Source organism: Molothrus aeneus, chromosome 4, assembly GCF_037042795.1.
Source record: "Molothrus aeneus isolate 106 chromosome 4, BPBGC_Maene_1.0, whole genome shotgun sequence".
In the NCBI taxonomy this organism is placed as follows: Eukaryota; Metazoa; Chordata; class Aves; order Passeriformes; family Icteridae; genus Molothrus; species Molothrus aeneus.
The window spans coordinates 168,703-196,029 of NC_089649.1; the positions used below are offsets into that span (position 1 = coordinate 168,703).

The following is a 27,327-nucleotide window of genomic DNA, read 5'->3' on the forward strand; positions in this document are numbered from 1 at the left end:
GAGTTATTCTTTCTGTTGGATCAATTATTCAGAACAGAGATCATGTAAAAATGAGTTTCGTGGAAGCAACTCACTTCATTTTTGCTAAAACTGAAGAAGAAATGAGCCAAATTAGCTAAAATAGCTTTGAACTCCATATTGACTACAGTGTTTGTGCCAGAATAAAAACTCATGACATGTAAGAACGGTGTAAATGATTAATCATTTTAGTTCATGGATATCTACATTTTTATTTAATTACATCTCTGCATAACATAAACTGTCTGAATCCTGGGAATCCAAGCCAGAGAAGCTGAGGAGTCTTATTCTGTTTAACATTCACCATGTGTTGTTTTCTTGTAGGGTTAATTTGTAAAATGTAAACCACATACTATTTGTATGCAGTGTTCGGGGCTATTTATAGCAAGTCCTGACCATTTATAATTATCCGACATCTTTAACCATAATGTCTGTGTGTGACTAAGGAGATGGTTATGGAACAGACAAAACAATGCTACTTTTACAGCTGAACTTCAATTTATTTTATGGAAAACTTCTGGGAGTACTTTCTGCTCTGTGGAATGGGGAAGGGGTATTCTGTACTTGGACAGCTCTTTGTCAAGGACACCAAACTTATTCCCAAATAGGAATAAGTAAAGGCTTCCATTTCCCCTCTGAGGACACTCCCTGTGGAGCAGAGGCTGTAGGTACAAGGGCCTGCACAGCAGGTATGAGCCTTTCTTGGCTCTTCCATGGCTGCTCATGTTTCTTCTTTGTCTCTTGGCAGAACCCTGGAGGTTTTGGTGAGTTTGAATGAAGGCCAGTCTTTCATGTCCAGCTCGTTAACCATCACTGCTTCTGAGTGTGTAAGTGAATGACTTCTGTCACTCCTTGTAAAATCCCCACATCCTGTTTCTCTTTGGACTTTGCCATTGCAAGGCCTCAGAGCACAGAACCTCTGCTTCCACTTTGCTGTGCAAAGCTGTGTCTTTCCAAGTACTGGGAGGCTTTCCTGCCCTCAGAGACCTGTCCTGAGGGCCAGGCGTGACAGTCAGCTGGGTCCCATTCCAGCATGACCCTTCCCTCAGTAGGGCTGGAGGGAGCAGAGAGGCACAAGTTTGGCCCTTGAGCCTGTGTGTGGAGAGAGGTTACAGCCTGCAGAGGTGCTAATGCCTTGTAACTCTGGGGCCCAAGTGAGGAGTGTAGGCTCTCAGCTCTTGTTCATCCAGGGAGACAGCTGTCCAAGCCGAGGCCAGTGTCCCACTTAGACCTGGGAGTCAGGCAGTGTGAACATCCTGCTCAGTCTGATCAGAGGTTATAGAAGAGATAAAAACTGCTTCTGGAAGAGACCACACACCTGTGCAGCCAGTGACTATTCTAACTTAACACATATATTTTCTACTCCCACATTTTTGCTGTCCTCTAATTCCTTTTGTATTACACAGGACAGCTGGAATTTGTGGAGGGAGATACGAGCCCACGGTGTTGAGCACGTGTTGTGCACGTGGGCCTTTAAATGTGTCTTAACCTCACAAGAGACTGGAGAGCAGCTTTTCCATTGGGCGTGGAGCACAGAGAGAATCTCTTTTGCCCATCACCACACATGGCTCCCAACAGGATTTCTTTGCTCATAGATCAGTAACTGAAAAGAGAAAAAAAAAGACATTTTTATTCTATTCATTTAAAACCTCACCATTTGTGCAGCTGTTGAGATCAGAGATCCAGTGCAGCCCTGCAGTTTGAGGAGGGAAGCCTGACTGAGCTGGGAGCCGAAGGAACACCCAGAGCCCAAATCACAGTTCTGTGTTCCAGGGCCTTTGTCAGTCGGCAGCATGCCAGCTGTATGCCCAGGCAGGGTGGCTGAGGGCTGTGCAGCACAGGAGCTGCTGCAGCCCAGCTGCAGCCTGCTGCACCTCAGCCCTTGCAGAGAAGGCAGCACATGGTGCCCCTGTAGGAGCTGCCAGGAGTGCACAGAGAGGAACAGAAAAGCCCTGACACAAAGCAGCTCAGAGTGAGGTGCTGGGCATGGCCTTCCCACCGAGCTGCATGGCAGCTCTGCTGCTCTCTGCTCACAGCCTGTCCTGGCAGGAAGCAGAGAGCTACAGATGTGCACAGCAGCAGGAAGAGCTTCTCAGCAGCCTTTTTTGTCTCTTTCTGGTTTCTGCTCTTGGCCTGTACTGCAGCAAAGGCGGCTCCACACAAGAACTGCTGTTTCCATAGTAGCAGATGGGCAACTCAAGAAATGGGTCACTGCTAGAACTGCTCACTAATTCTGGGAGCTGAGCAGCTGACGGCTGACTGGGAGATGAGTTACAAGTTACAGCCTCCCAACAAACACACGTTACTGCAGTGAAAACAAACAAAATCACACAGCATTAGGCACCCAGGCACCACTGTACCTGTGTGCCTCACTGGACCTGGGATACGGCTCTGTTCCACCCCCATGTGCAGTGGAGCACCTCTGGGTCAGGACTGCTCACGCAGTATTCCAGTCTCAGTGGTCCTCTGGGTCTCTCCTTTCCTTTTTTTCCCAGCTGAAGTCTGAATAACTTATTTTCCTAGAGATGCTGTTGTGTTTCTGTCATTGTTTTAAAAGCCTAAAGTGTAGGAATGAAGACACCCCCAGGAAGTGGGTTGGAGGTGTGGGAGGTGGGCTGCTCAGTTCTGTAGTTCAGGTGTTGCTGGAAGCAGGAACACTCCCTCCTTCAGTTGCAGGTTCCCACAGGATGGCTGCAGGGAGTCAGTGTGCCACAGTCTGTGCAGGAGTGTGGGCAATCTGCATCAAAGCCTTACAGGTGTACTATTTGTAGAGATGCCCTAAAACCTCCCTGTGTGCTCCCCAGTCCATGTGTGAGACCTGGGTCCTCATGGAGAAGGGCACCTCTGTGTTATCCACAGGCTTAGGATGAGACTTCCCCTGTCGGTGGCTGATGGCTCATTCCCTAGCAGGCAAGGGACTCTGTTTCCTCAGGCTGGGCCTCATTGTGATCTCAGGGCTGTCAGCTGTACGAGTTTTACATCAGAAGGAAGGCCCTGGGCTGAGCAGAACGGTCGCTGGCTTGTGGGGCGAGCGAGTGAGGCAGCACTGACGCTGTCCCTGCTGTCTCCGCAGTCCAGTGGTGTGGGAGCACTCATTGCCGTCCTCGTGCTCCTGCTGCTGGTGGCGCTCGGCCTGCTCTGGTGGTTCTGGCCCCTCTGCTGCAAAGTGGTGAGTACAGACCCTGGGAACAGCCCCTGCACCCTGAGCCACGGGTGGGAAACACAGATCCTGCAGGAAACGGGTGAAGTGATGGGGAGGCAGCTCTGGGGGGGGCTGTGACAGGCAGGAAAGGGAGGGAGAGCAGCTTCAGCACTGGGGCTCCTCTGGGCACGGCCCCGCCTGTCTGAGTTACACACACAGGAGCCAGCTCCAGCATGGTGCTCTTACTGGGAATGGGGTGGCCTTAATGGTGTGCAGATGTTACCCTCAAATCAAGGACCCCTTTAAAACTGCTCTCAGGAAAATTGGTATTTGTAGTCCATTATGGGCTCTCAGGTTGAAATCTCTATTTTTTTTCATAATCCCTGCACACATCCATCTCTTTATCTGAGTGCACTTTCTATCCCCACCCCAGCAGCAGCAGTGTTGGTCACTTGCCTCCTGCCATTCCTTTCTGGGGGAGCAGGAAAGTTTATTATTCATCCAGCTCAAGAACAGCATGGGCGACTTGGAAAATGGAGATTGCTTCCCTGGTCTGGGTTCCTGTTCCTATCTGGGGCTTGTGGAATGTGGGGCAGAGAGGAAGTGGCCTTCTCACCTGACTGTGCTGCAGCCCTTGTGACCTGGGGGGTCCATCAGGCCCCTGGCTGTCCAAGGGCAGGAAATCCCAGCCTCCATCTGCACCCTCACAGTCTGGGCTTCCTAAGGTGAGAACAAAAAGCCTCCCTTGTTCTCATTCTCCCCAGCACAGGCCCAGCAGAAATCCAGGGAGCTTCCTCTCAATCACCTTACCTCCACTGTGTTTCATATGATGAGCCTCCCTGTAGAAAAAGAACATTGTAAATTAGTAAAAAGCAAGCCCTTGGTTTTCTTATTATAAAAAAACCTAACCTTGATTCATAAATCAGCTTCATAAGTTAAAATTCCTACATGAAGCAATCCAGTGAATAGTTCTATATTACCAATTTTCAGCCTTATAAAACCATAGTTCTTCAAATGTTTTTGCCCTCTGTGTTTCCTCCTACCTCCTTTGGATACTATTTTGTTACTTCAAAAGAAAAGGTAACCTTAGGCCTCTTTGCTACAGCCTTGCTGAGTTCCAAGCTCACACGCTGTTGCATTGAACCTACTGCGGAGCACTCATCCTTCCTTCTGGTTTTGCTGTCCCTCAGTTCTTGCCTTTCTCTCCTGCCCATGAGGCTTGGACATCCATCACCTGGAAGGGCCACTTCTGGCTCAGTAGCATCCCTGAGGAGAGAAGCAGCATTAGGGCCAGGCAAGGACCTGCTCTTCCCTTCCTCTGGCTCTGCTTCCCTGGTTTCCTGGAACAAGGAGCAGGAGCACAGGAGTCAGATCCTGATGGAAAAGAGAGGTCCAGGGTGTTGTGGGCAGAACAAGTGTCTGTAGCCAGGCAGGTGGGTTTCCCCCTGCCCACGGGCCCAGCTCCATCCTGCCTGGGGCTCGGTCTCACAGCCTTCCGTGGTGTAAGTCCCACGGACACTCAGAGGGTGGGGAGGGGGACTCCTCTTCCTTTTCCTTCCTTGTCCCCCACTTCCAAGGGTTTCACTGTGACAGTTCTGTCACTTGTCCCTGGTTGTGGAACATGTGATTGCAACAAGCTGGCTGTAGGCTCTGTGCTGACATCTCCTAATGCCCACATCATGGAGCAGCAGAGAAGTGTTAATGAGTGGATCAGAGGCACTGCTGCCTCAAGCACCAACTTCTTTTTGTTAATGATTTTTTTTCAAGAAATCAGCTCATCTCCAAACTCAGACCTTCATTCTTTGTGACTCACTAAATGAGATGGAGCTTTGCCCAGAGAGGCTGATGATAAAACCAAATAAACTGAGGAAGCAGCCCGTCTCTCCATGAGGATAATAAGACAGCAGCATTATTCAGAGGCTTCCTCATTGAAACAGTCTGAATCCAGCTTGGGGAAAGTTAATTTACAATACTCAGGTCTTCCTCTCTGCAGTTCTGTGTGCTGCTCCATGCAGAGCTGCACGTGTGCCTTGGATTTTTCTTTTTCATAAACAGCTTTATACTGATTTCACTTGGAATATCACATGATTGAAAAGAATCCTTGTGTGTGCACGTGTGATTCAAGTGTGTGAGTGTGAGAGCCTGTGGAAGCATAAGGATGCAGGCATTGACATTCCAGTGCTGTCAGCAGGGTGAGGAGCTGCTACTCAAAGCAGATTATTTTCTCACACCACTGTCACTTTTAAAACAAGTTTCATTTTCTGAAGCCATTAGAAGTAACAGCTAATTAATGGATTGCTTGGCTTTAAACTGAATTTCCCCTCCAACTTCAGCAAGTTCAGGAGCTGGAACAGGATTAGATCCTCCACTGAGGAGATGAGCAAAAGCTGCCATTGACTATTGCCTTAGGAAGCCACAGTAAGCTCAAACAAGTCAGGTTTCCCTTGATTGTCCAGGGTGGGAGTTGTGATTCCTACATCCTCAATGGCCTTAGGGCCCGCAGGAATTCCATCCCTCCTCGCAGAGAGGTTTGCTGGGCAAAGCTGTCTGTGCTCAGACAGATGTGAGGCTTCAGAGTGGCATAGCTATAGATGGGGAAGGGCAGTGCCATTTCATATGGGTGCATACCAGACCCACCTAGGAGCATCTTCTCCTGTACAGCTGGCAGGCTTGACAGAGACAGAGACTGTTTTGGGATGATGGCTAGGGACAGGTGAAATGGAAATAAGGACAGAAATTAAATAAAGTGTCCCTTCATTGAGAGAAAGCGCTGCTCTACTGTTTCCAGTCTCCTAATTGCTTTCAGCGAGAATTAAATATCTCCAGGCTTTGGCAAATCCTACTCAGCATCCAAGTATCTCAGCATCTGTCCCACGATCCTTCTGTGTTGCTGTTTCATGTAAAGTTAGGGTAATGATTCCAGTGTGGCTCTCAGGAGTGTTTCACTAATTAAATAATTACTTTCTGTCAAGTATGCTGGAAACTCCTGATGACTAGGAAGAAAAAGTGTTCAGAGCTGTTTAAAGAAAAGTAACGTCTGGCATGGTTTTGCAACATCCTAACAGCAAAGGGATGTCTCAAAGTTGAAATCCACAGGTTACTTTCCAATCCACCCAAAGCACTCTGAGTTTGACATGAGCCATTCCATAATTTAAACCTGGAGGGCTGTGGAAAACTGGTTCCAGGGGTGCCATAAGTTATTTATCCTATCGGGCCGAATTCCTTTATGCACTGCTGAAAGTCCACAGCCTGTTTAGGCAGTCAGTAGTAACTGTCTGGGTGGGACTGATAACTGAAATATAAATCAAGATGGAAAACTCTACTGATCAGAAAAATACGTTTCTTTCATGTATTATATGCTGTCTGTCTGCAGTGGTATTTTTCACAGGCAGTGTTTAATGAAAGTACTAAAATTAAACAGCACAGAGTGAATAAAGTAAGGCATAATTCAATTAAGTTACTTAAAACCTGTATTAGATTGAATTGTTTGTCAGCATGCACAGTTTTGGATATGTTTGTGTAATATCAAGGCATAGCAAGAATGGACTCCTTGATATTCATGGTGTATTTTTTAGTCATTTCCAGGCAATACCCAAGCCCAAAACATGGCCCAATGTCACCAAAAAACTTACCAAGGTTAGCTTGCAAACCTGCTTTTCTTGTGGAGGAACGCCTGTGCATTCAGTTTTCAGCTGAATCAGTGAAGAGGGTCCCTTGCCTGCCCCTCCCCTGCTGGGACTGTCAGTGCTGGGCATTCTCTGAGCTTTATAGTGTGGATGTGACAAAGGGAATGGGAAGAGACTGTAGGAAGATTTAAATAGAGGTGTAAGAAATGCTCCTGGGAGTGGGCGTCACCCGGAGCAGTGTCAGAAGTGTGGGAGTGTGACTGCAGTGCAGGCACTGCACAGTCATGGAGCTGGGAGGTGGGAAATGAGAGGGCTGCGGAAGCGTCCTGGACATCCAGAGGTGAAGCCTGAGCTGCCAGAAGGCATTTCACACTTGTCACTGGGCCAGAGACTCCCCAGCAGCAGCAGCGGCAGCGGCAGCTCAGCCCACGGCTGTGCAGGACCTCACACAGGCCTCAGATGCTTTTCCTCTGGGATTGCTGACGGATTCTGGGGGGTCTCAGCACTGGCTGTTCCTCACAGCGGCTGAGACTCATCCATCCAGGAAGCGCGGTGGCAGACACGTCTGCCCAGAGTGTCTGCAGGCTGGGGATGGCAGATCTGGCAGACGGATGGTGCTCATTTCCAGAAGGCCTCGCTGATGGATGCTCAGGGGAGTGGGCAGCACAGACTGCCAGCTCGCTGGCCCTCGTGGGGGCTTGGGTGGAAACAGGTCACTCTTACCGTGGTCTGTTGCCTTGGGCTGCTGCCAGTGCAGCACCTTATTCTTTCCTGTGTTTGGTTCTTTCAGGTCATCAAGGATCCCCCTCCACCTCCGCCAGCCCCAAAAGAGGTATGGTGCCCTCACATGGAACCACTCCTGTGCTTCCCTGCATGCTGCATGTCCGCCTCCTTGTTCAACTGCTGCCAGAGAAAGGACTGCCCTGGGGGGTGCCTTCATTGGAGAACAGGGTTCCTAAAGTCCAGATCTCTGCTCTCACAGATCTGGATGTGTGGCTCTCTCCATAGGCCTCAGCTCAGTGTGGCCTGAATTAAGCCCAGATCTGCAGAAACACTTAGGGCCTTTATTCCAAGACAGCTTTGTTTTCCACATTCTGCACTGAAAGCAGAAAGCTTGAATAGCCCTTGTCCAACATCTAAAGATTCATGTAGGACTTAGGCAGCGTTTTCCCCCTGCTCTGTCATTCCAGACACTGAGGAATCCCCCTTACAAGGGAATTCCTCTCCTTCTTACAGGCAGTAACACACTGGAGGCTCTGCTGTCCTCAGTGTTTGCACCCCTTTCACAACCAACAGGGTACGCTCCGGGAACTCCAGTGAGATGCACAGAAAAGACATTCAGTGTGTGGGTGTGGAAGCATCTTTTAAAAGTAAACACCATTTGACTGTACTTACAGGAAGAAGAACAGGAGCCCTTGCCTTCCAAGAAGTGGCCCACGGTGGATGCTTCCTACTACGGTGGACGAGGAGTTGGGGGAATTAAGAGGATGGAGGTTGGTATGATTTGGAGATGGCAGTTCCCTCAAGCACAAGCTCTCTGAGGCTGCAAGTGTGGAAACAAAGACTTGACAGTGCACTGAAAATACAAGGCCATAATGTGTGCTTGTCTTCCCACTGGCATAAGCCTTGGAAAATTCGTTACCATATCGAACAATTCTGACCTTGCCTCTGAAAGAACAGCTTTCAGTAGTTCCATTTGACTGGGACTTTAAATAGCTGCCTCAAGACATGCTCTTTCCATCACGCTAATGAGAAAGAGAGAGTGAGAGCCTTTTCTGCGTGTTTTGGAAGGAATTACAGTGAAACATAAGTCCCCCAAGTGTGGGCCAGCCAAATGCGCTGACAATGGTGACGCTGAGGAGAGGCTTGATCCCAGAGGGACTCGCAGCGACAACAGAGCCTGTCTTTGAAGAGACACGATAGCATCATGTTAATTAAAACAGAATGAAGAATGTGCATCCTTATGGGCACATCCTTATGGCAGGTTTTGTAGTCAAGTCAGCCTATATGGAATGTGCAAAGCAGTTCCTAACTGCAGTCCAGGAAGCTGTCTCTGTCTGAAACACCCACCTAGGCCATACTGAGGTGTCTTGATGAAACTTTAAAGGTATTGGCCTAATCAGCTTTGCTTGAGTACTTTTTAAATGCAGAGGCAGAATATGCAGGTTTGAAGCTGTGTCACTTATATGCATTTTCTTCAGCAGTTCAGAATTGCTAATTTAGAAGAGCTTCAGATTTCACAAAAAGCAAACATTTTGTGCAGTGTTTTTCAGAAGCAAACTAGGAAATGCTTTCCAACATCAAGAATTACAAGCCTGGATTTGAGGAAAACTATGATAGCCTCCAGGAGGGGCTCCAAAATGGGATCCTGCACAATGGAGCAGAAAGCTCGTGAACACAAGTGACATCAGGACCACAAAGAAAGACATGTTCAGCCTATGGCAAAAATGCAAACGAGGGTAGAAACTGATGATTAGGTTAGAAAACCTTTTCATCTGTGGTAGGAATTTTGTGCAGGACTAAGGGCTAAAGAAGTTACCCAACTGAAATTCCTGCCAGCATAATCATGGGCCCTAGAAAAAAGCCCCCCTTCTGTGGGGCTGTGTGGCTCTGTCTGTCCCTGAGACCCCAGAGCAGTGTCAGGTGTGGCTGGGCACCGATGGTCAGTGCCCCTGGGTTTGAGTGGGGAGCTCCACCTCTGCCCTGCTGTGTCTGGGACAGGCTGGGAAGATGGGCTCAGGCTGTAGGGAAAGCAGGACAGGCCTCACAGCTCTCCCTGGCTCAGAAGAGCACGCTGCTCCTTTGGGGAGTTGGGGAAGAAGCGAGAGAAAACACTCCAAGGGAGGTTGTTCCTTACCTGGCAGGTAAAGGTGGTTTCTGTGCCATGGCCAGTGACAAACTTGCTGGCCCAGTCATGACATTTCTTCCATGTTCGCAGTCCATGTGGCAGTGGAGTCATCTGGTTTTTATTGCTTCTCTGGCTTCTTTTCTTCTGTCATTCCTTCAGCAGCCTGATTCATCTGGCAGCTTCCCTTTCTGGAGAAGGGAAGGGACTGAACCATCACCTTTACACTTCCCCCTCCTGTGCTGGAGCAGGTACCCATCCACTCCTGCCTTCTCCACTAGCTCCACCCCTCTGTGACAATCCCAGATAGCTTGGGCAGTGCTCTCCTAGCTCTGTCTTTTGGCAATGCTTTAAAGTTTTGTGATGTCATTGCCAGACCCCACCTGTTACAGTTAATTAATTTTTATGTCAAAATTGGGTGGTCAGACTCCACCACTTGTGGTTTCTTCTGGGTGAATTGGCTTTTGTCTGAAGGAGAAGGTAATTTTTTCAGTGAGAGATCCACCAGCTAATTTTAACAGTGTTTAAAATACATGTTAGCAGCCACTTGACAAGCCCTGTAAAAGTACCACTGATCACAGTGAAAGACACAGGTGTACAGAGGCCTCCTGGCAGGCCACATCTCAGCAAATGGCATGATTATGGCAAGTCTTGCTGAAATGGTCCTGGCCACTTTCACTAATGACTCTCAAACTTTCAGCTGTGCTTTTTGGATGAGAAGGGAACAGCCTTGTCCAGGCTTGTTTCTGTGCACAGTACAGCAAACACTGCTGCTCAGATTGCTGCATGGTGCTTCCAGTTACAGGTGAAACAGGATTCCTGCAGCAAGGTGAATTATCCCTCTTAGCAGGGAGGTTTTACCATGTATTTAATCTCCAGAGCACAGTGAGTACAGCCTGTATGGAAGTGGGAATATGTGTCTCCCTGGCAGTGATAACCCTGGTTTCCTTCTCTTTCAACTCTATATATATTTTATACACTTGGAGCAGTGTAACACACACGGTTAGCATTATCATACACAGTGCTGCATGTTCTGCATGCACTTAGGCAGGGTAGACAGCTTCACCTGCACTTCTCCAGCATGTATCTTCCTGCAGGACAACATGGAAACCTGAGCAGGTTCAGGGAGCTTCTGCTTAAACGGGAGGTTTAAGCTAGGCATCACATTAAATCTACACTGGGGTTCTTGAAAACTCACTGGGCTAGGAGACCTGTGTTCAGAAATCTTACCTTTCATGGGTGCAGGTTAAGGTCTGGTATTTTAGGATAAATAAGAAGTAGAAATTATATTTTTATATCATTACTTAGAGAAGATTTCACAGATCCCCTGTCACCCATGTGAAGCAAGATAGGATTTTTCAGTACTGAGACTTATTTACAGACATTTACCTAAGACTGAAGAGGTAGTGTTCTCCTCAGTACCTCCTCTCTTGTTTATCCAGCACCTCTTCCAGATTTACCCTCTGTTATTTGCAGCAGTTTCCCTGCCCTGAGGTGCACTCACACCTGAACTCTGCCTTTCCTCAGGTGCGCTGGGGCGACAAAGGCTCCACAGAAGAAGGAGCCAGGTTGGAAAAAGCAAAGAATGCTGTGGTGAAACTCCCAGAAGAACCAGAAGAACCTTATCACCCTAAACCACCTAAACGAAAGCCTACCTCACCAGCCATACAGCAGAAGTGGTACACTCCAATCAAGGTATCTGTTCAGTCTTTGGCACGATTGTTACTAAGGGTTGGGTTCTTTGTGCGTTATGCAGGCTGAGCTGTGCCTTACTTTCCAAGTGTTCCCATTCAAGTGTAATGTGCTATTCTCGAAGGGAACACCTACTCAGCAGGAATGGCAGGAGCAGTTTGTAGCCCTAAATGCGATACTTGATCATTACTGCCGCGTTCTGTTTGCCTCCCCTTAAAAAGGGACATATTGTACAGTGAGAGCATTAAAATCTATGGGGGCTTTGTTGGCTTAGTAGAGCTAATTAAACCCAAAACTGCACAGTTTGTAGCTGCTACACTAAGTTTTAAACACGCATTGTCATGACAAACCAAGAAAAGCAAAAAATTACATAAAACACTGTAATGCAAGAATTCTGATAAAAAGCAAATTGTTCTATCTGGCTCATATGGATGGTGCTCTGAGTCACCTGCCAGGAGGGCACAAGCACTGCCTACAGGCAGAGGGTAGGTCTGTAAATACCTTGCATTTAGGTGTTAGGAGCAGCAAACACCCATGTGTAGCTGGGACACTGGACACTGCTGTCTTCTCAAGTGCCTGCCACTCCTTTCTGACCCCCAGAAAGCCCTGAAGCTGTGATGTCCAGACACACAGGCAAGGTCTGGAGCCATCTGTGCAGTGTGGGATGCTCCTAACTGGCTCTGCTCCCCAGGCACTCCAGGTGCGCAGGAGCAGCACCACAGTGGTTGCAGGGGACGCAGGCCAGCCTTAGCTCTGCTCCCCGGGCTCCAGGGAAGCGGTGCTCCGCTGCGGCACTGCAGGTGCCCGGGATGCCCTGGGCAGCCCCTGTGCGGGTGGGGGGTGCTGCTGCCCCTGACTGAGCCCCCATGTCCCCGCAGGGCCGGCTGGATGCACTGTGGGCGCTGCTGCGGCGCCAGTACGACAGAGTCTCGCTGATGCGGCCTCAGCAAGGAGACCAGGTGGGTGTGCGGCGCACGGCCGGCCAGGGGCCGGGACACGGCCCGGGGGGGAGCAGAGCGACACCAGAGTGGCATGGTGGGAAGGGCGACACACCGTCGGGAAGGCTGACACACCTTTGGGAAGGGCGACACACTGTCAGGAAGGCTGACACACCGTCGGGAAGGGCGACACACTGGACGATCCCGGTGGTGAAAGGGGTGTGGCACCAGCCTGGATGCACGGCACTGGCACAGGGCTGGCGGAGGCAGAGGGAGGGGTGCTGGACGTGGTGTGTGCTCAGGTGGAGAACAGGAACACAGCCTCGTGCAGGGTAAACTCTTGTCACAGGCACACACATGGCTCTCAGACCCAGCTGTTTCTAACAGCAGAGGCTGGCAATAATGTCCATGCAAGTTGCTTCCTAGAGCTTTACACTTGCACACCAATGACGCCTTTCACAGAAGAAGTTGAGGAAATATGTTTCTCACACAATCCTTTCTCCTGGAACATCCCTGGCCACTGAAAAAGGGGCCTCTCCCCCAAATGCTGCTGAGGACACAGAGCTGCTGTTTGCACCTCTGATAGTGAAACCAGATCAAATATTTTTGATTGCTGCTCCTCAGGAAAATATCACTTTGATTTTGTCAGCATTTATCTCCTGCATCCACTCAGCTTCCTGTCTGTGGCACTTGGGAAGAGCCACAGGAGCAAATGCTTTACTTTAAACAGGATGGCAGCAGGTCACAGTCTCACATACTCCAGGGCACTGTCTGTGCACCATGCAACACCAAGGTCGCATAAAAGGATGAGAGGGCTGAAGGGGAGGGAATTGCATATGGTAGAATGGGAGGTAACGGGAATTTTGATTATTTTCCTGGGATGAAGTTTGGTGCTGTTCAAAAGGATGAAGAGGTGAGACTAAGGTAAGGCAAGTGTTGGAAACAGCAGAATGGCCAAGTGCCGTGCTGCAGGTGGAGAGCACAGCTGGATACAGCTGTTAGCATTGTTACTGTGGCAGGTTAGTCACTGTTTGCATGAATGATGCATGTGACATGGAGCAGCAATAACAACGGCAATCTACACACAAAATACATGGCACAATACAGTTTAACAGGTAAATACAATGTAAACAGGAACGTAGAAGTGGTGCCTTAAAAGGCTAAAAAAGTGTCAATCAGGGCCTGTTTTGGGGATTTCTGCCCATAAAGGCAGGAAGTTACTGTAAGGATTGCCCTGGGGGCAGGCTTTGCTGAGCCATTGTGCAGTCAGATACCCTCCTTCCCTGGGCCTGACAGGAGCAACACTGGCCAGCATCTCAGCTTGTGAAAAACAGAGCGGCAGCTCAAGGGAAAAGGAATGGTGGGTCAGATGTGACCTGCGTCACTGCCTAAAGGAGTGGTGGGTCAGATGTGACCTGTGTCACTGCAGAGTGCCATTTCTGTCTGTGCAGTGTTTGCTGTCTTGGGGAAAAAATGGTATCTTTTTCCTTGTTTCTAACACACTGGGTGGAGATCCCATGGTGGGTCCCTGGTGTGTGTCAGTGCACGAGTGTGCACAGGGAGACACACACAGACACACAGACACACAGACACACACAGAACCGTGGAGTTGTTCATCACCTTTCTGTTACTGTTTAGGAACTTGTCAGTTCCATTTGTAAAATATCTCACTGCTGAATTGGAGTGCTTGATGAGGCAGTTGAAATTTGGGCATGAGGTATCAAAGCAGAGCGAGCAGTTGGTGCATCCCTGCGCTGTCCTGGCTGTGCCATGCGGCAAGCAGTGCCAGGAGGGCCGTAGCAGGAGGCTGCCGGGGAGGCCGGAGCCGCGGGAGCCGCGCCCAGGTGTGGGCACACCGAGCAGGCTGCGGGCACAGCTGTGCGGCGGCCGCGGGAGCGCGGGGCAGGCCGGGGCACGTGGGGCCCGGGGGCTGCAGCACTAAAGGTAGCACGGCTTAGACACAGCTGCTCCCCGGCTTGCCTCAGGCACAAATCCAGAGATCCAACGTGGGCTGGCTGTGCTGGGGGCCGAGGACATGCAGCCACTTCAGAGACAGCTGCACGCCGCGGCAGCTGCGCCGGGCTCCCAGTGAGGGATGAGGACAGCAGGTATGGATTGAGGGCCCCACAAACAGCCTCCATTAAGCCACAAGCGCTTTTGAAGGGCTCCCATCAAACAGAGCAAGTCCGCAGCAGGAGATTTCGGCTGCAGAACCATGTGGTGTTTTCTGCACTAACAAGGTAATTTATAAATGATGCATTACCCTGTGTCTGTGCTCCTAGCTAGACTTCCTTCCTTTTTTTTATTAAAGGGGCAAAGAAGACTAAGCCACAGCAGTCTGGGCTACTCTGATAAACCAGTTCAGTGTCCAAGGATCTGTACTGAACTTGTTTTGCCATGAGTCTGGGGCTGCCCAGGAACACAGCCTGGCACAGCGGCACAGCACCAGCCTCAGGGGCCTAACTTTTCCTCTAAATCCTTGTGTTTGTTTTCCAAGTCACAGTTTAGCACCACAAGGTGATCATCAGCGATTTGGATTCTTTGTCTGAGCTTGCTGCAATGTGATAGTGGCTGAGACTCTGAACCTGTGTGCATTTATGCACACAAACACCTTTAAGTCCACAAATAGCCCATGGCACTTGTAATGAAGATTTTGCCCTATCAGGATGGAAATAGGAGTCAGTGGTAAAGGAAGAGAAAGACTGTACTTCATTCTAGGAGAATCAGAAGAGAGGAGAACTATAGAATGCTTCCAGGTTGTACTTCCATATACAAACCAGCCTTTTAAACAGGAAGACACTGGTACTTGTTTTTAAGCTTGTTAGTTTTTTCCTGCTTTAAAGGTCTTTTCTAATAATGGCTGCAGAGTTACCACAAACATCTGTTTAAACTGTTACTTTTGAGCATCTCTGCATAATACAAAAGTAATACATTCTGCACGTGCAAGATGTGGCTAGCAGTGCTCCCTCCAAAAGGAAGCTCCTGGTCACTGGAGTCATGCCCTCTCCCTGTAGCCTGAGTTGCTTTCAGGAGGGTCTGGCTGGCTGCCTGGCAGGTGCCCATCCTGACTAGAGTGGCTCTCCTGGCAGTCGGATTTGCTGTCAGTCAGTGGGTGCGGGAGGGACCATCTTGCTGAAGAGAGGATGTTGTGCTGGTGTCAGGAGAAACAGGGATATTTTCCCAACTACGTAGGCAGCAGTTCTTGGCACTGCCTCCCTTGGTGCAGATGAATCTGCTGCTCTCTTGAACGAGCCTTGGGGACTCATCCCTCTTTGAGCAGTGGTAGGAATGAGAGAGCAGGAAGAAGCCAACCTGCCTGTCAGTTCCAAGGCCATGTGGCACGGAGTGGCAGCCATGGAGGAAGGAATGCCAGTGCTGGGGGCAGCACGGATGTACCATAGGTGTCCCACGGCTTCCCTGCCAGCACATGAGCAGTGCAGCCCCCCAAGCCAAGCCAAAGGAAACCTTTCCCTGGGCAGGGTAGGGGCTGGTAATCACAGAGTGTCTCACTGAACAGGATTCCCAAGCAACAAGCACATTTGTTTTCCTCATCCTCACGACACCTTTCCCATGGAGTGAGCTGCAGTAGAGTGATGCAGCAGGCCTGTTCCCCTGGCCAGATTATTCCTCCCCTGTGAGCTGGCGGCACAGGGCAGCTGTCCGAGCGGCTGGCCGGGATTCGGGAATGGCCGCTGAGCTAATCTCCAGGCTTTGCAGATGAAGGAGGCAGCAGATAACAGGATTAAAGTTTCCCGACCCAGGGTTTTCACAGCCCGAGACGCGGGCGGAGGGGGAGACAGAATGACTTCTGTCATTAATCTTAATTGATTGCCAAGAGGTTTTTAATCTGGCTTATTAATTAGGAAGGTCCTTAACACACTGTCTACATATCAACATCAGATGCTCTTTTGGGACTTTGGGGACATATGGCCTATCTATATTTACATTCACACAATTTACACATACATACATCGCTGTATGGGAGCTGCTCGCATGGGTAACGCGCACGCAGCGCCGAGGAAGCGTTTGCACTCACACAGTCTTTAGCAAAAGGGGATGGAAATGAAAAAACACCTCGCTCAAAGGTTACATTCCCACACTCTGAACTCCCATACCTCTGTTTATATTGATATGTGTGTTAATCCAGATCAATTTTATGTGCCATTTATCTAGATTAGCATTCAAATGGCATTCTTGGTATGGCAGATGTAAGTGAGACATTCCAGTGTTCTTCCACAGTGACATGGTACATTTTAAAAAGTCCAGGCTGTGGTTCCACTGCCATTTTGGAAGAGATCAGCACAAATACTTGATAAAACAGAGTCAGGTGATGCTGGAAATAGTGACCAGAGCCAGAGAGGCTCTGAGATGGGAGGTGGTGACAGAATGAGGTGAACAGAACTAGGCTGGTTTCTCTGTCACTTCACTGGCCTCTAACTTCACTCCTCTAACCAACAGCAAAGGCATGTGAAAACACCTTGGAAAAGCTGTTTCTATAAAGTGAGTTTCTGTCTCACCTGGCAGGTGTGCTATCACTGACCATAGCTGTGGCAGCCCAAGCTCGTTCAGTCACCCAGGGTGAGTTGTTACAAACCTGTGGTAAACTGCAGCTACTGGAGTTCAGGGCATGCTCAGATGTGCCCACCCAGGCCCTGCCAACCCAGGGCTCTAAAGCCTGTAAGCAGTTGCACACGTTAATCCTTTTGTGCACAACATTATCCAAAAGAAGGCAGGGGGAGGGAGCTGTTTTCCACTACAACTCTTCAAAAGTTGGGTAGAACTACAGTGCACATGCTGCTGGATGTGACTGCTGCATGGGAGAGGCAGACAGTGGGGAGAGGGAGAGGAAAAGTGATCCAAAATTACAGTTATTGCCTCTGATCTTATTAGTGCATTCCCATAATTCAAAATTACTTTTGCTCTGAAATCAGTTTTTGCATGTTTAAGTGCATTCTGACCAACAGATCCATAAAGCGTTAACAAAACCCTCGTAACACTTCAGTTGTCTGCGTTCTAAACTGGGCAGGTGTTCCCCAGCCAGAACATTTCCTGACCACTGGCTGTGGGCTGGCTATGCCACAGCCTCCTGCAATTTAAGCACAGGCTCCAAGGAAGGCAATGCAATGCACAGCAATGGTTACCAATGCTGCTCCCTGTCACAGAGGGTTTGTGGTGCACACAGGCCTGTCCCCTCCCAGTCACTCCAGAAAGAATTCTGTAACTTCTAGAAACTGGTGGGCAAATGCTACATGAGATCAATCACTGCAGTTCAGGTGGGCTCAGTTCCTGCCAGGCTCCAAGCCGTGCTGGACAGGTGACCAAGGAAGGGAAGCAGTGTCCCTGGCCTGCAGCGTCAGGACAGGTGACACATCTGGCTGTGAACACAACCTTGGGGATGAGGTGACAGCCTCCCTAGGACAGCGCTTCCCTGCTGCAGCTTCATGGGTGCTCTGGGGCCCAGTACTGCTCCTTCCTAAGTAATGGTTGTTCCTCAGACACATTTCTGTCTGCAGTTTTCTCCCACAGCCTTGCCCTGTCTTTATTTGTTAGTCCAGCAGACCACACGCAGCAGTGTAAAACAGTTTGATCCAATGAAAAAGGGGTAGATTTTCTTGGAGTTCATTATCACCTTTTTCCAGTGGAAGAACAGAAATTCTTTACTAGTGTAAAATAGAAGTTCCCTTTCTGGATGCAAACTGTGCCTGTCTGAGCAGAGAGGAAGTGAGGGTGCAAAGCACACAGGAGCTTGTAGCATGTTTTGTATCTTTCTGTACCTAGGTAGATGGATGATACTTTATTTTACATTATAGTAAAACATAGAACTTACTAAAATCTGGAAAGGCTGTAAAATGATCAGCAGAATAAGCATATTATGATCCAAAAGAAAATGGTTATTTAGAGTTGAACATTCAGAGCAGTGCCCAAGGGCTCTGAGAATATCAGTCCTTTCTGGGAAGGATGTTCCCAGCCCAGTTGAGCACCCCTGAATTTGGGAATCCTCCAGAAACTCTGAGTAGTGCCCCCCTGCTCGCCCAGGAGACAGAGAGGATGTCTGAGGGCACACCCTCTTACAAGGGCTGCTTCCCTGCCTCTCAGGACTGCTTGGCTGCCCTGTTCCCATCTCTGTTTGCCCCCTTGGGGAGCTGTGGGTGCCTGTCTTGAACCTGGAGTATCTCCCACAACCCAGCCACAACAGCCATAGGCCATTTGCTGCCATGCCTTTACTAAAACAACATCTCTAGACAAAGGCTCCCCAGTGAAGTGGCCAGGGCAGTGATAGGAATGCTGGGAATGCCCCTCCCAGCCCACCTGCTCCCACAGTGGAGCAGCCATCAGTCCCCTCTGGTGACATGACTGTGCCCCAGCAGGTGGTTATAGGTCATCGGGGCCAGTCGGCTCCATGATTACGGCGGCTCAGTAAGGTTTTTTTCCTCTGATACCAACATTTACAATAAAAAGGAAAAGTGTTTGAAGGATTAGGGGAATATAATGGATGTAATTTTTCCATTGCACTTAGGAATCTGTGCATTAGAACTGTGAGAATTCTCTGAAAGAACTCTTCCTCCGTCCTTAAATTTTTCCTGTGCTGGTTGTAATTAAGGCCCTTTCCTCCCAAGCCAGCCACATGCCCAGCTAGCACTCTGTGAATGCTCCGAGGCACTCTCAGGGCGTGTTTGATGTCAGTCTGTCCTGATTTATAAATCCATAAATGCTCTGCTGAGAGAGAGGAGAGTAATACTAGGTTTTGGCTCGAAGAAGTCAGGAATAACGCAGTGTGCTGTGTCCCCCCCGCAGCAGGGAGGACGTGCCTTCCCACTGGCCCTGGCCATACATCCCTAAATGCAGTGTGTCCTCTGGGCAGAGCAGCAGGGCTCTCCCAAGGGACAAGGGGAACTGAGGCACATGTGCAGAGCTGATGTGAGCCCCAAGTAATGAAGCAAGCCCATGGCCAGAAGGGGAAGGAGAGATGCCCCTGGTGAGCCTTGAGTACCAGCTGGGAGCAGAGTGTCGCTGATGTAGTTAAAGGGGTTCACAGTGCATTTCTAGGGGGTGAAAATGGGAGAGTCACACTGTTAAAACAGTGACAAGGGTATTTGGGGCCAAAGTGGAGCAACATAAAACAGGTTTTCTCCCATGAATACACTCATTGCAGAGCTTAGGGCACAGAGATTTCACCTCGTACCCAGACACAAGCCAAGCCAAGTTAGATCTTACACCAGTCTAGAATGAGCTACACAAAGCCCCTGCATCTATCAATGACTGCACTGCTTAGGTAGAAAGTTGTGGCACGGAGCTTTGTTCTTGAGATGGCTCTGAAGAGCAGTTTTATGAATAACTGCTTCAGCTACTGAGCAGTTCAGGCTGAGCCACGTGGCACCCCCTGTCAGCCAGGAGAAACACTGACACTACTGATCCCCTGGTTTGTCCAGTGCATGCTCAGGGACAGCGTTTTCCATGCATGCCAAATGCTGCCGTCACTGAAGATGGCTTGGGAAGGCCAGTTTGGTGCTAATGAGATGGCTGGGAGAAGGGAACTCCACCACAGCGGTGGGAAATGGAGCTCTGAGCTCGCTGCCACTCTGGGATTAGGGTCTGTCCCCAGCCTGTCTGACATGGCCTGAGCACCCACAGAGCCCTCAGCGTCTGCAGCTGGGCACCTTCCTGAGCATCCTCCCACTGGGGACCCTGTTCCCACAGAACCTGCGGGAGCAGCAGGAGATGTGCCTGCTCGGGAGGTGACACCGGAGCACTGCACAGGGGTGACCTGACCTGCTTACACCTGCAGTACAGCCATGCTGCCTGGTGTGAGAGGAAGGGCTGGGCTTCCTTTGGCACCAGGGCTACAGGTCTGTCTGTTTCCATGGTGCAAGTTCAGTCACGCGCACCCCAGCTTCCTGAGGCTGGTATTTTCAGATGTGCTACTCGGATCTATTTTAAGGGTTCTTCCCACTGCAAGTCTGTGATGAGCATTAGAGCTTTAAAGCACTGCTTTGGGAAGCTATTATCAGTAGGTATTAATTATTGAACACTATACCTTCTGGAAAAGTTGTTTCATCACTGGAAAGTGACCTTGCTAGAAGAGGCAGAGGGAAAGAGAGGCGTATAGTGCCTCCTGAGAGCAAGTGGAGTGATGCGTGGCAAGAGAAGACACTAAAGATTTATTGTCTGTGGCAAAAGAAACACAGATCTCTGCTTGTGCAGTAAGTGTTTTTGACATCATACGCCATAAAGAGTGATTGGATGCTGTAGTTAAAAAGTGTTTCACTGAAGGGAAATAATAGACATTTTCACAGTGCTGTGTCTATTAAGCGTCCAACTGCGTGGCTGTGCAGCTGAGCTGGCCCTGATAACTCCAGTGCTGGAGTTCAGGCAGTTCTGAGTTAAAAGGCAGCTGGATGATCCTGAGAGAGGACACGAAGAATTTATCTCTCTTGAAAGAAGATCCCTTTTGACCTTGGCTGGTACAAGTTATTGCCTGACAGCACACCACTGAATGAGTTCAACATCAGCACTGTTTGGACGCCTGGCATGGAAATGTCATTTATTAACCTGGCCCTGGCCTTTTCCCTGGAATTTCTCTTTTTCCCAGCTGTTAGTGCAGCAGTGTGCTTGTCTCTCAGTGACACTGGGAGTTGGACTTCTCCCTTTGCTCCTGTGGTTTAAAAACCCCAAGAGAAACAGGTGTTCAGTTTAAAATAAAAGCTGGGGAGAAGCCAGAACTCAGGCTCACCTCTCATCCTGTGGCTGCCTCTGCCAGGCTGGAGAGCGAGGTGTGGCCAGAGAGCTCCTCGATAAATCATCATTAAGTCCACATGCAAATACAGCAGCCCGGCCCAGGCGCACAATTAGGCACCTAATTACGGTGAAAACACAAGTGCACACTTTGCTACAACAGCCCCGGGGCCCTGGGAGCCGGCCGGCCCATCCCTGCCCTGGGAGGCGCTGGGATGGCACCTCTGGAAGGGGTCCTGTGAGGGGCAGAGGTGTTCACGGCGCTCAGACAGGGACTTGAACCCTTAGCAGCTGAGGGAGGAGCCCAATTCCCAGTCAAGAAAAATGCAGTGCATGCGTCCTGTGCCTGTTCAACATCCTATGATGCATTTTCTGTATTCTTAAGTCTTGTAAAACCAGCAGTCCCTTCTCCTTCATAACATGCTGGTAATTTCTTGGAAGGAATTTGAAGGAATTCCTGATTTGGAATTGAAAACTTATACTAAAAGTCTGAGAATAAGAGTTGTTGGAGAGAATCTACTAGCCAAGGAGCGAAGATACAGTCCTACATTAAAAAAAATCATAGAACTGCTAAAATTACTGCAGTTTTTAGTTTTAAAATGCACATAATTTGTACAGTCTGAAGTGCTGCTCAAAGGAACTCTGTCTGTGTCAGGGGATCTTCATTAGGTTTATTCTGTGAGCACAGTAAAACCAGGATTTCTGTGCAGATTCAGGAGGAGAGGCTACCTGGGCCTCATTTCTGTCCATTTTCACCCCACCTGCCACAGTCAGGCCATCAGCTGAGAGGTGTTTGTGTTTTGTTCTTGTGCTCACCACCACTACTTAATCCTAAGGAAAGCATCATTTTGCTTAGGAAAAACACAGTGTTTCACGTGTTTTGCAGTTTCTCACCCATGCTTCCAAAGAACGGGTCCATGTCCCAAAATCCCACCAAAAAATCCAGTACCAGAGTTGGGAATATTACCCGTATTTGGGAAAGCCAGTTTCCGTGCTCTTTGATCCAGCATATGTGCAACCACAGGGTTATTACCTGGGTTACAGACACACCTGCACTTGTAAGCTCTTGCATCCCTGTCTCAGGATTTCCCATCATTTATACCATCTCTGTGACAGAGGAGGAACTGTATTTTCTGATTTTCACTACCAAGTCTGCAGTGATTTATTCCTATAGGCTCTAACTGAATTAAAATCTTAATTAAGCTTATGCCACTTTTTTCTTCATTTTAATTAGGAACAGCCAAATCACTTGTCTGGGGGAAGGAGAAAGAAAAAGATAAAGAGCAGCAGCACTTTTTTCTGTTCTTAGTTGTATTAATGAAGGCATGGTGAGAATGTCCTCCCAAAGAGGTACCACAGGGCTGGACAGGTAACACAGCACAGCCAGTGCTGTGGTACAGGAAAGCTCAGTCTTCCACAGAAATGCTTTCCCTGAGTGTTTCCTGGTGTCATTTCACACCTAGCTCCTACAGTCCTCACTTACAATAAGACACCAGGAAACGACCCATTACAGTGCTGAGTTTTTGGTGTAGTCACATTGAAAACCCTCTCAGATCATCAAGTCTGCCCACCTGCCCAGCACTGCCAAGGCCACCACCGACCCAGGTCCCCAAGTGCCACATGCACAGGCTTTGGAACACTTCACAGAAAAGCATCACTTGTCTGTCCTGCTCATGTTCCACCTATAGCAAACCGTACACAGATCACACAGGTTATGCCCTGAGCACATTAGAGGTTTGTACTAAGCTCTCCTAACTTACCAAACGCTGCCATCAATTAAGTGTAAGTCCCTCACTTCTAGCAGCAAAGGGATTTTCATGGCTCCTCTTTCCGTGTTTCCTGTTCCTTCCTCCCCAGCCAGCCTCTCCAAAGGCGGCAGCTTTGCACAGGCGCAAGCTGGTTCTTTGTGTGGAAGCCCTGGCTGAGTTTGTGTGCTCCTCCACAGGGTGGAAGATTTTTTTCCACACACTGCCCCACAGGGCCTGTGGCAGGGAAGTGGCCATTCCACGAGTTCCCCTGGTCTGCAGGGGAATGTGCTTCCACCAGCAAAGCTGCTGTAGCAGGGCCGGGGGCTCAGGCTTTCCCAGGGCTTCATGGGGTGGGGGAACTGTCCCAGGGGGACCTGGAAGCTCCCAGTGCTCCTTGAATCTCCTGCTCAACATTTGCATGTTGACATTTTCTACTTAAGGGGCCTTTTGGCATCTCTGGCATTAATTTATAATGCTGTGGTAGTGGGGCAGCAGCACTGCTGGAACAGCCCTTACTTTAGAAAGACTTTGCTCTGGAATCTGACTGGAATCAGTGCAGAGACAGACCACATTCCAGCTGCTCCTGCTGGGATTTTTGGTTTGTTGGATTTTAGTTTGTTGAATTTTGAATTTTTTATCCTAATTGTTTGGCTAGATTTTATAAGTGTATTTCCTAACTGTATTTCCCAGTATCTTTACATTTCACACATTCTAATGGAGTGTTACATGACACTGCTGGATTTTGTGCACCTTCCTGTGTGAACTGAGCCCGGGGATCAGTCCAGGAAAATAAGGGCTTGAATTTGTGTACTTGTTTGGCAGATGTAATTCACAGACTCTGAAACCTCCTCTGGTTTGTGTGAAGGTACAATTTGGACCAGGGGGTTTTACACAAGCAAAGTGGGCTTAAAAGTGCCGTTTATGTCAGTAAGGCCTTGCAAGGGCTAAGGACAGACCAGCTGGATTGAATTTTATTACAGCTGGTACAAGAAGCCTTTACAACATGCGTGGGTCATTTAAAAATTTTAGAAATCATTTAGCTTCAATCAGCCCTTCATTAACTGCAGTTAAATGCATGTAAACCATTTGAGGACAGTTTATAAAGCTATTTTTACTCATTCATCTGCACCTGTTTGAAAGTATAATTTGAAATATGCAATGAATTACAATAGTTGAACCTGTGTTTCATTTTTGCCAGAGAATTTTTAGACAGAAGTTTCTGATTTGTCAGTGCAGGTTTGGTTCTGTTGTGCTTTCAACTCCAAAGAGCTGACATGCTCATCAGTGAAAGGATGTAGAAAAGGCACCAATCTACCCGTGTTGCAATTAGATTCAGGCTTCAGTCCATGTGTGGCTGCAGCTTCGGAAGGTAATTGCGCACACCTCATTGCTTTTTAGTTCTGAATGCTGCTGTGGTAATTTACAAGGTAATTCCAGAGACAAGGTCTAAATTATCAGTGATTTCATAAAGTTTAAAATATCCATACCTAGCAGGAGGACACCGGGGCATTGCCTCCTGTCTCCCAGACTGTGAGTCCACGAGTCCTGGAAAAGCCCCAAACCCAGGGGGAGCAGGGTGCTGGGCAGCCCACGGCTCAATTCTGTGTACAACAAACATGGTGTTGCTATGGCAACCACGCTTCATTCGGCTCTGTAATAGCTGTGACAAACCCCACCACCTTTCCCAAATTCACCATTTATCACAGCATTCCTACACTTTACCTCTAGTTAACCGTTCCCAGCCATTTCCTAGCTCTCACACAGGGATTTTGTGGGAGCTGTTCCTTTCCTCTGTCCAATCAAACCAATCTGATCCCTCAGGCAGCTTGAATCTCTCAGGGTGGGATAATTCGAATTTTTGTCAAATCCTTTAGAACTCCACTGTCCTCCTCCTGGTGGCATTCCCAAGTGTCTCCTCAGGCAGGAGGTAGCTCAGGACAAGGCTCCCAGTGACACTGATGGGGGTTGTGCTGTGCCCACACACCCTCTGGAGGGTGCGCAGCTCCTTTGGGGAGATCTGACTGTGCCCTTCCTCAGAGCCAGGGCTCAGGCTGGCCTCTGGGAGCAGCCCCCAGCCTTGCCCCAGGCTCTGGGAATGCCCCCGAGCACACTGTCCCTGGCAGTGCCATCCCCCAGCCCCAGCCAGCCTTCCAGGCCAGGCAGATCTCAAACAGTGGGGAGTGCATTCCTTGGTTTTCAGTGCTGCTGGATGGATGCCCATCCTGGCCTGGCCCTGTGCTGTGCCCAGGTGTGTGCCCCCCCAAGCCAAGCCATCTGCACTTCCATGCCCAGGAGCAAATCTGGGTCAGCCCAAGCGGGAGGGGAAGGGCACTGGGCAGGGACCTAAACACCCAGCACATGCTGCTCCTTTTCCTTTGGCATCAGTGCAGCTTCTCAAGAGAGGCCGGCTCAAGTACTACCCAAGTACTCAAGGCCGATTCCTCAATGACCTGGAGGAGCTTCCTTCCTTAATTCCAAAGCTGACAACTCCATCACTACCTCAACCCAGCTGTGTACAGCTCTAAGCTCTGGCCAGCTTTACCCACGCTTTAGTGAGGGCCAGATGTTCCTCTCTCTCCACAGCTCCTCTGAGTTATCTCCCATTCTTAGACTGGCCTCGAGGGTGCTTCCCCCTGCCTGGTAAAAATCTACAGAAACCGAGAAGCTTTGGATAATGAAGCAAACATATTTTTGTGGTGTGGTGTGGGCAATTTTTTTTTCAGTCTGCTGCTGCTAGTTTTTAAATATAAAGTATAGCATATGTTTAACACAGAACATATGGAAAGAATGAAAAAGCAAATCTTGAATTCCAAGTATTGTATTCTAAGTGGAAAAGACTCCATAGTGTGAAAGCGGTCATTCAGGAAAAAAAATCAGGAAGAGGTACTTATTATGTGTAAATACTTATAAACTCAGTTATGAGGAGGAGAGGTCCCTCACTCTGGGGAGTGTCCAGGCACACACAAAGGTGAGTCCTGCTTTGAGAGGAAGGTATGACTCCCCAGCCTTGTTAGGAAGGTATGACTCCCCAGCCTCCTGCTCAGCTCAGGAGGCTGCTCACCACCCCTGCCAGGAGGTCGTGTGCTCCTTCCCTGATGAAAGTTAGGCTGGGTAAGGTACCTTATTTGTCTGGACAGACTGACACTGCAATGATTTAATGAATTTCTATGCCAGATAATTCACTTCTAAATTCTTAGCACATAGTTATGTTCAGTGTAAGAACTCTTGCATCTGTATTTCTGTCTGCTCTTGTACTTTGTACCTGCCTGTGTAGGACAGATCAATCCAGACTTTCAGCTGGGAGTTCATGATCTCTAAATGTCCAGACTCCATCCACATGGGCCTGGGTGCTCGGAGCAGTTCAGCTCCCTGCACAGGAACAGCAGCAAACGCTCCCCTGTCTCATTATTGCCGGGGAGAACTCCTCAGAGGCCATTTCACACACAAGGTTTTTTTACCAGCAGAGACCCCGAACAGAAGGCAAATGGATAAACCAGCATGGCCACCCCTGGATTCCCTCCTGCTCCTCCCCTGCTCACAGAACCACAGCACCGCTCGGGTCCAGCGCTGCCCTGAGGGAAACACTGCACAGTGCAAAGCCCAGCATTGTCCCCAAACTGTCCCCAGACTGCAGCAGTTTCTTTCCCCATGTCCCAGCACTTTGTCTCTCCTCCAGAACACAAAGACAGGGAGAACTGGCTTGAATGCCACAAGAGAGATATTCTCTGTTACTTAGAGAGAAAGGACTCAGCAGTGGCAGGGAGGGACCCCAGTGCAGGTCTGTGCTCCCCAGACCCACCAGCACACAGGAAGCTTCAGGTGCCATCCCTACTGACTCTTCCTCCTTCCCCCTTTCTCTCCCCCTCTCCTTTTGTGTGCAGTCCCAGATAACTGCCAGTCACTTGGCCAGGCTGGCTCACAGAAGGTGCAGCAGGCACAGATGGCACTAATGCATAAATGTGATCTAGTGAAGGGATGCCAGCACCAACCCCCCACAGGTTCCAAGGAGCTGCAGTGCACTTAGAGGGATACGGGGATTGGCAAGGTGAAAGCTGAGATTTGCAAGAGCTCACTGTTCCCAAATCAACAACAGAACCCTACAGCAAACGTGCAGATTTCTTTATTAATTTAGCAAATGCACTTAATGCCACCCTCTCTGGGTTTATGTGTAACAAAGCCCCTCCAAAGCCCTCACTCACTTTAATTACACAAATTAAACTGAGCAAAGGGAAAAAGGCGAAAAAGGCAAAGGTGGGAACTGAAAACCAGAAAAAACTCACCAGTCTGGTCTCATTCCCATGTTTGAATCACAGCACTGAGGGGTTGGGAGTCAGGGGATCTGAACAGGGTCTGGCAGCAATGGAGTAAATTCCATAAATACCTTGTCCCTGCTCAGCACTCAGAGCACACAAACACCCCACCAAATCCCTTTTTCCCGTAGTCACTGGTAATAGACATTTAGGAAGAATGCATAGGGAAAGGAGTAAACTCAGCCTGATGGTGTTTCCACAGGACACCTCTCCTGAATGCTAGAGAACAGGGACATCTCCATAGGCACATCTGTAGCAGTGACTTCTAATGAGGA

General features: G+C 49.1%; 1 protein-coding gene and 2 long non-coding RNA genes across 3 annotated transcripts in view; 1 reads left to right on the forward strand and 2 right to left on the reverse strand.

The window, feature by feature from the left end:
- Positions 1-27,327, forward strand: part of ANTXR2 (ANTXR cell adhesion molecule 2) — a 77,199-nt gene that overhangs the window by 39,629 nt on the left and 10,243 nt on the right. The window contains exons 11-16 of the mRNA XM_066549280.1: positions 767-845; positions 3,092-3,187; positions 7,577-7,618; positions 8,184-8,279; positions 11,159-11,326; positions 12,202-12,282. Coding sequence (XP_066405377.1) covers positions 767-845; positions 3,092-3,187; positions 7,577-7,618; positions 8,184-8,279; positions 11,159-11,326; positions 12,202-12,282 — 562 coding nt within the window. The remainder of the gene's footprint in view (positions 1-766; positions 846-3,091; positions 3,188-7,576; positions 7,619-8,183; positions 8,280-11,158; positions 11,327-12,201; positions 12,283-27,327) is intronic.
- On the reverse strand, positions 1,577-3,083 carry LOC136556231 (uncharacterized). The gene is made up of 2 exons (XR_010783595.1): positions 2,379-3,083; positions 1,577-1,621 (listed from the first exon to the last, which is right to left on the reverse strand). It is a non-coding gene; the product is annotated as an uncharacterized lncRNA (long non-coding RNA).
- The window catches only part of LOC136556230 (uncharacterized), a 71,109-nt gene continuing 51,970 nt past the window's right edge, over positions 8,189-27,327 (reverse strand). Inside the window, exons 3-4 of the long non-coding RNA XR_010783594.1 lie at positions 9,644-9,822; positions 8,189-8,329 (exon numbers count right to left, since the gene is read on the reverse strand). This is a non-coding gene — a long non-coding RNA (uncharacterized lncRNA). The remainder of the gene's footprint in view (positions 8,330-9,643; positions 9,823-27,327) is intronic.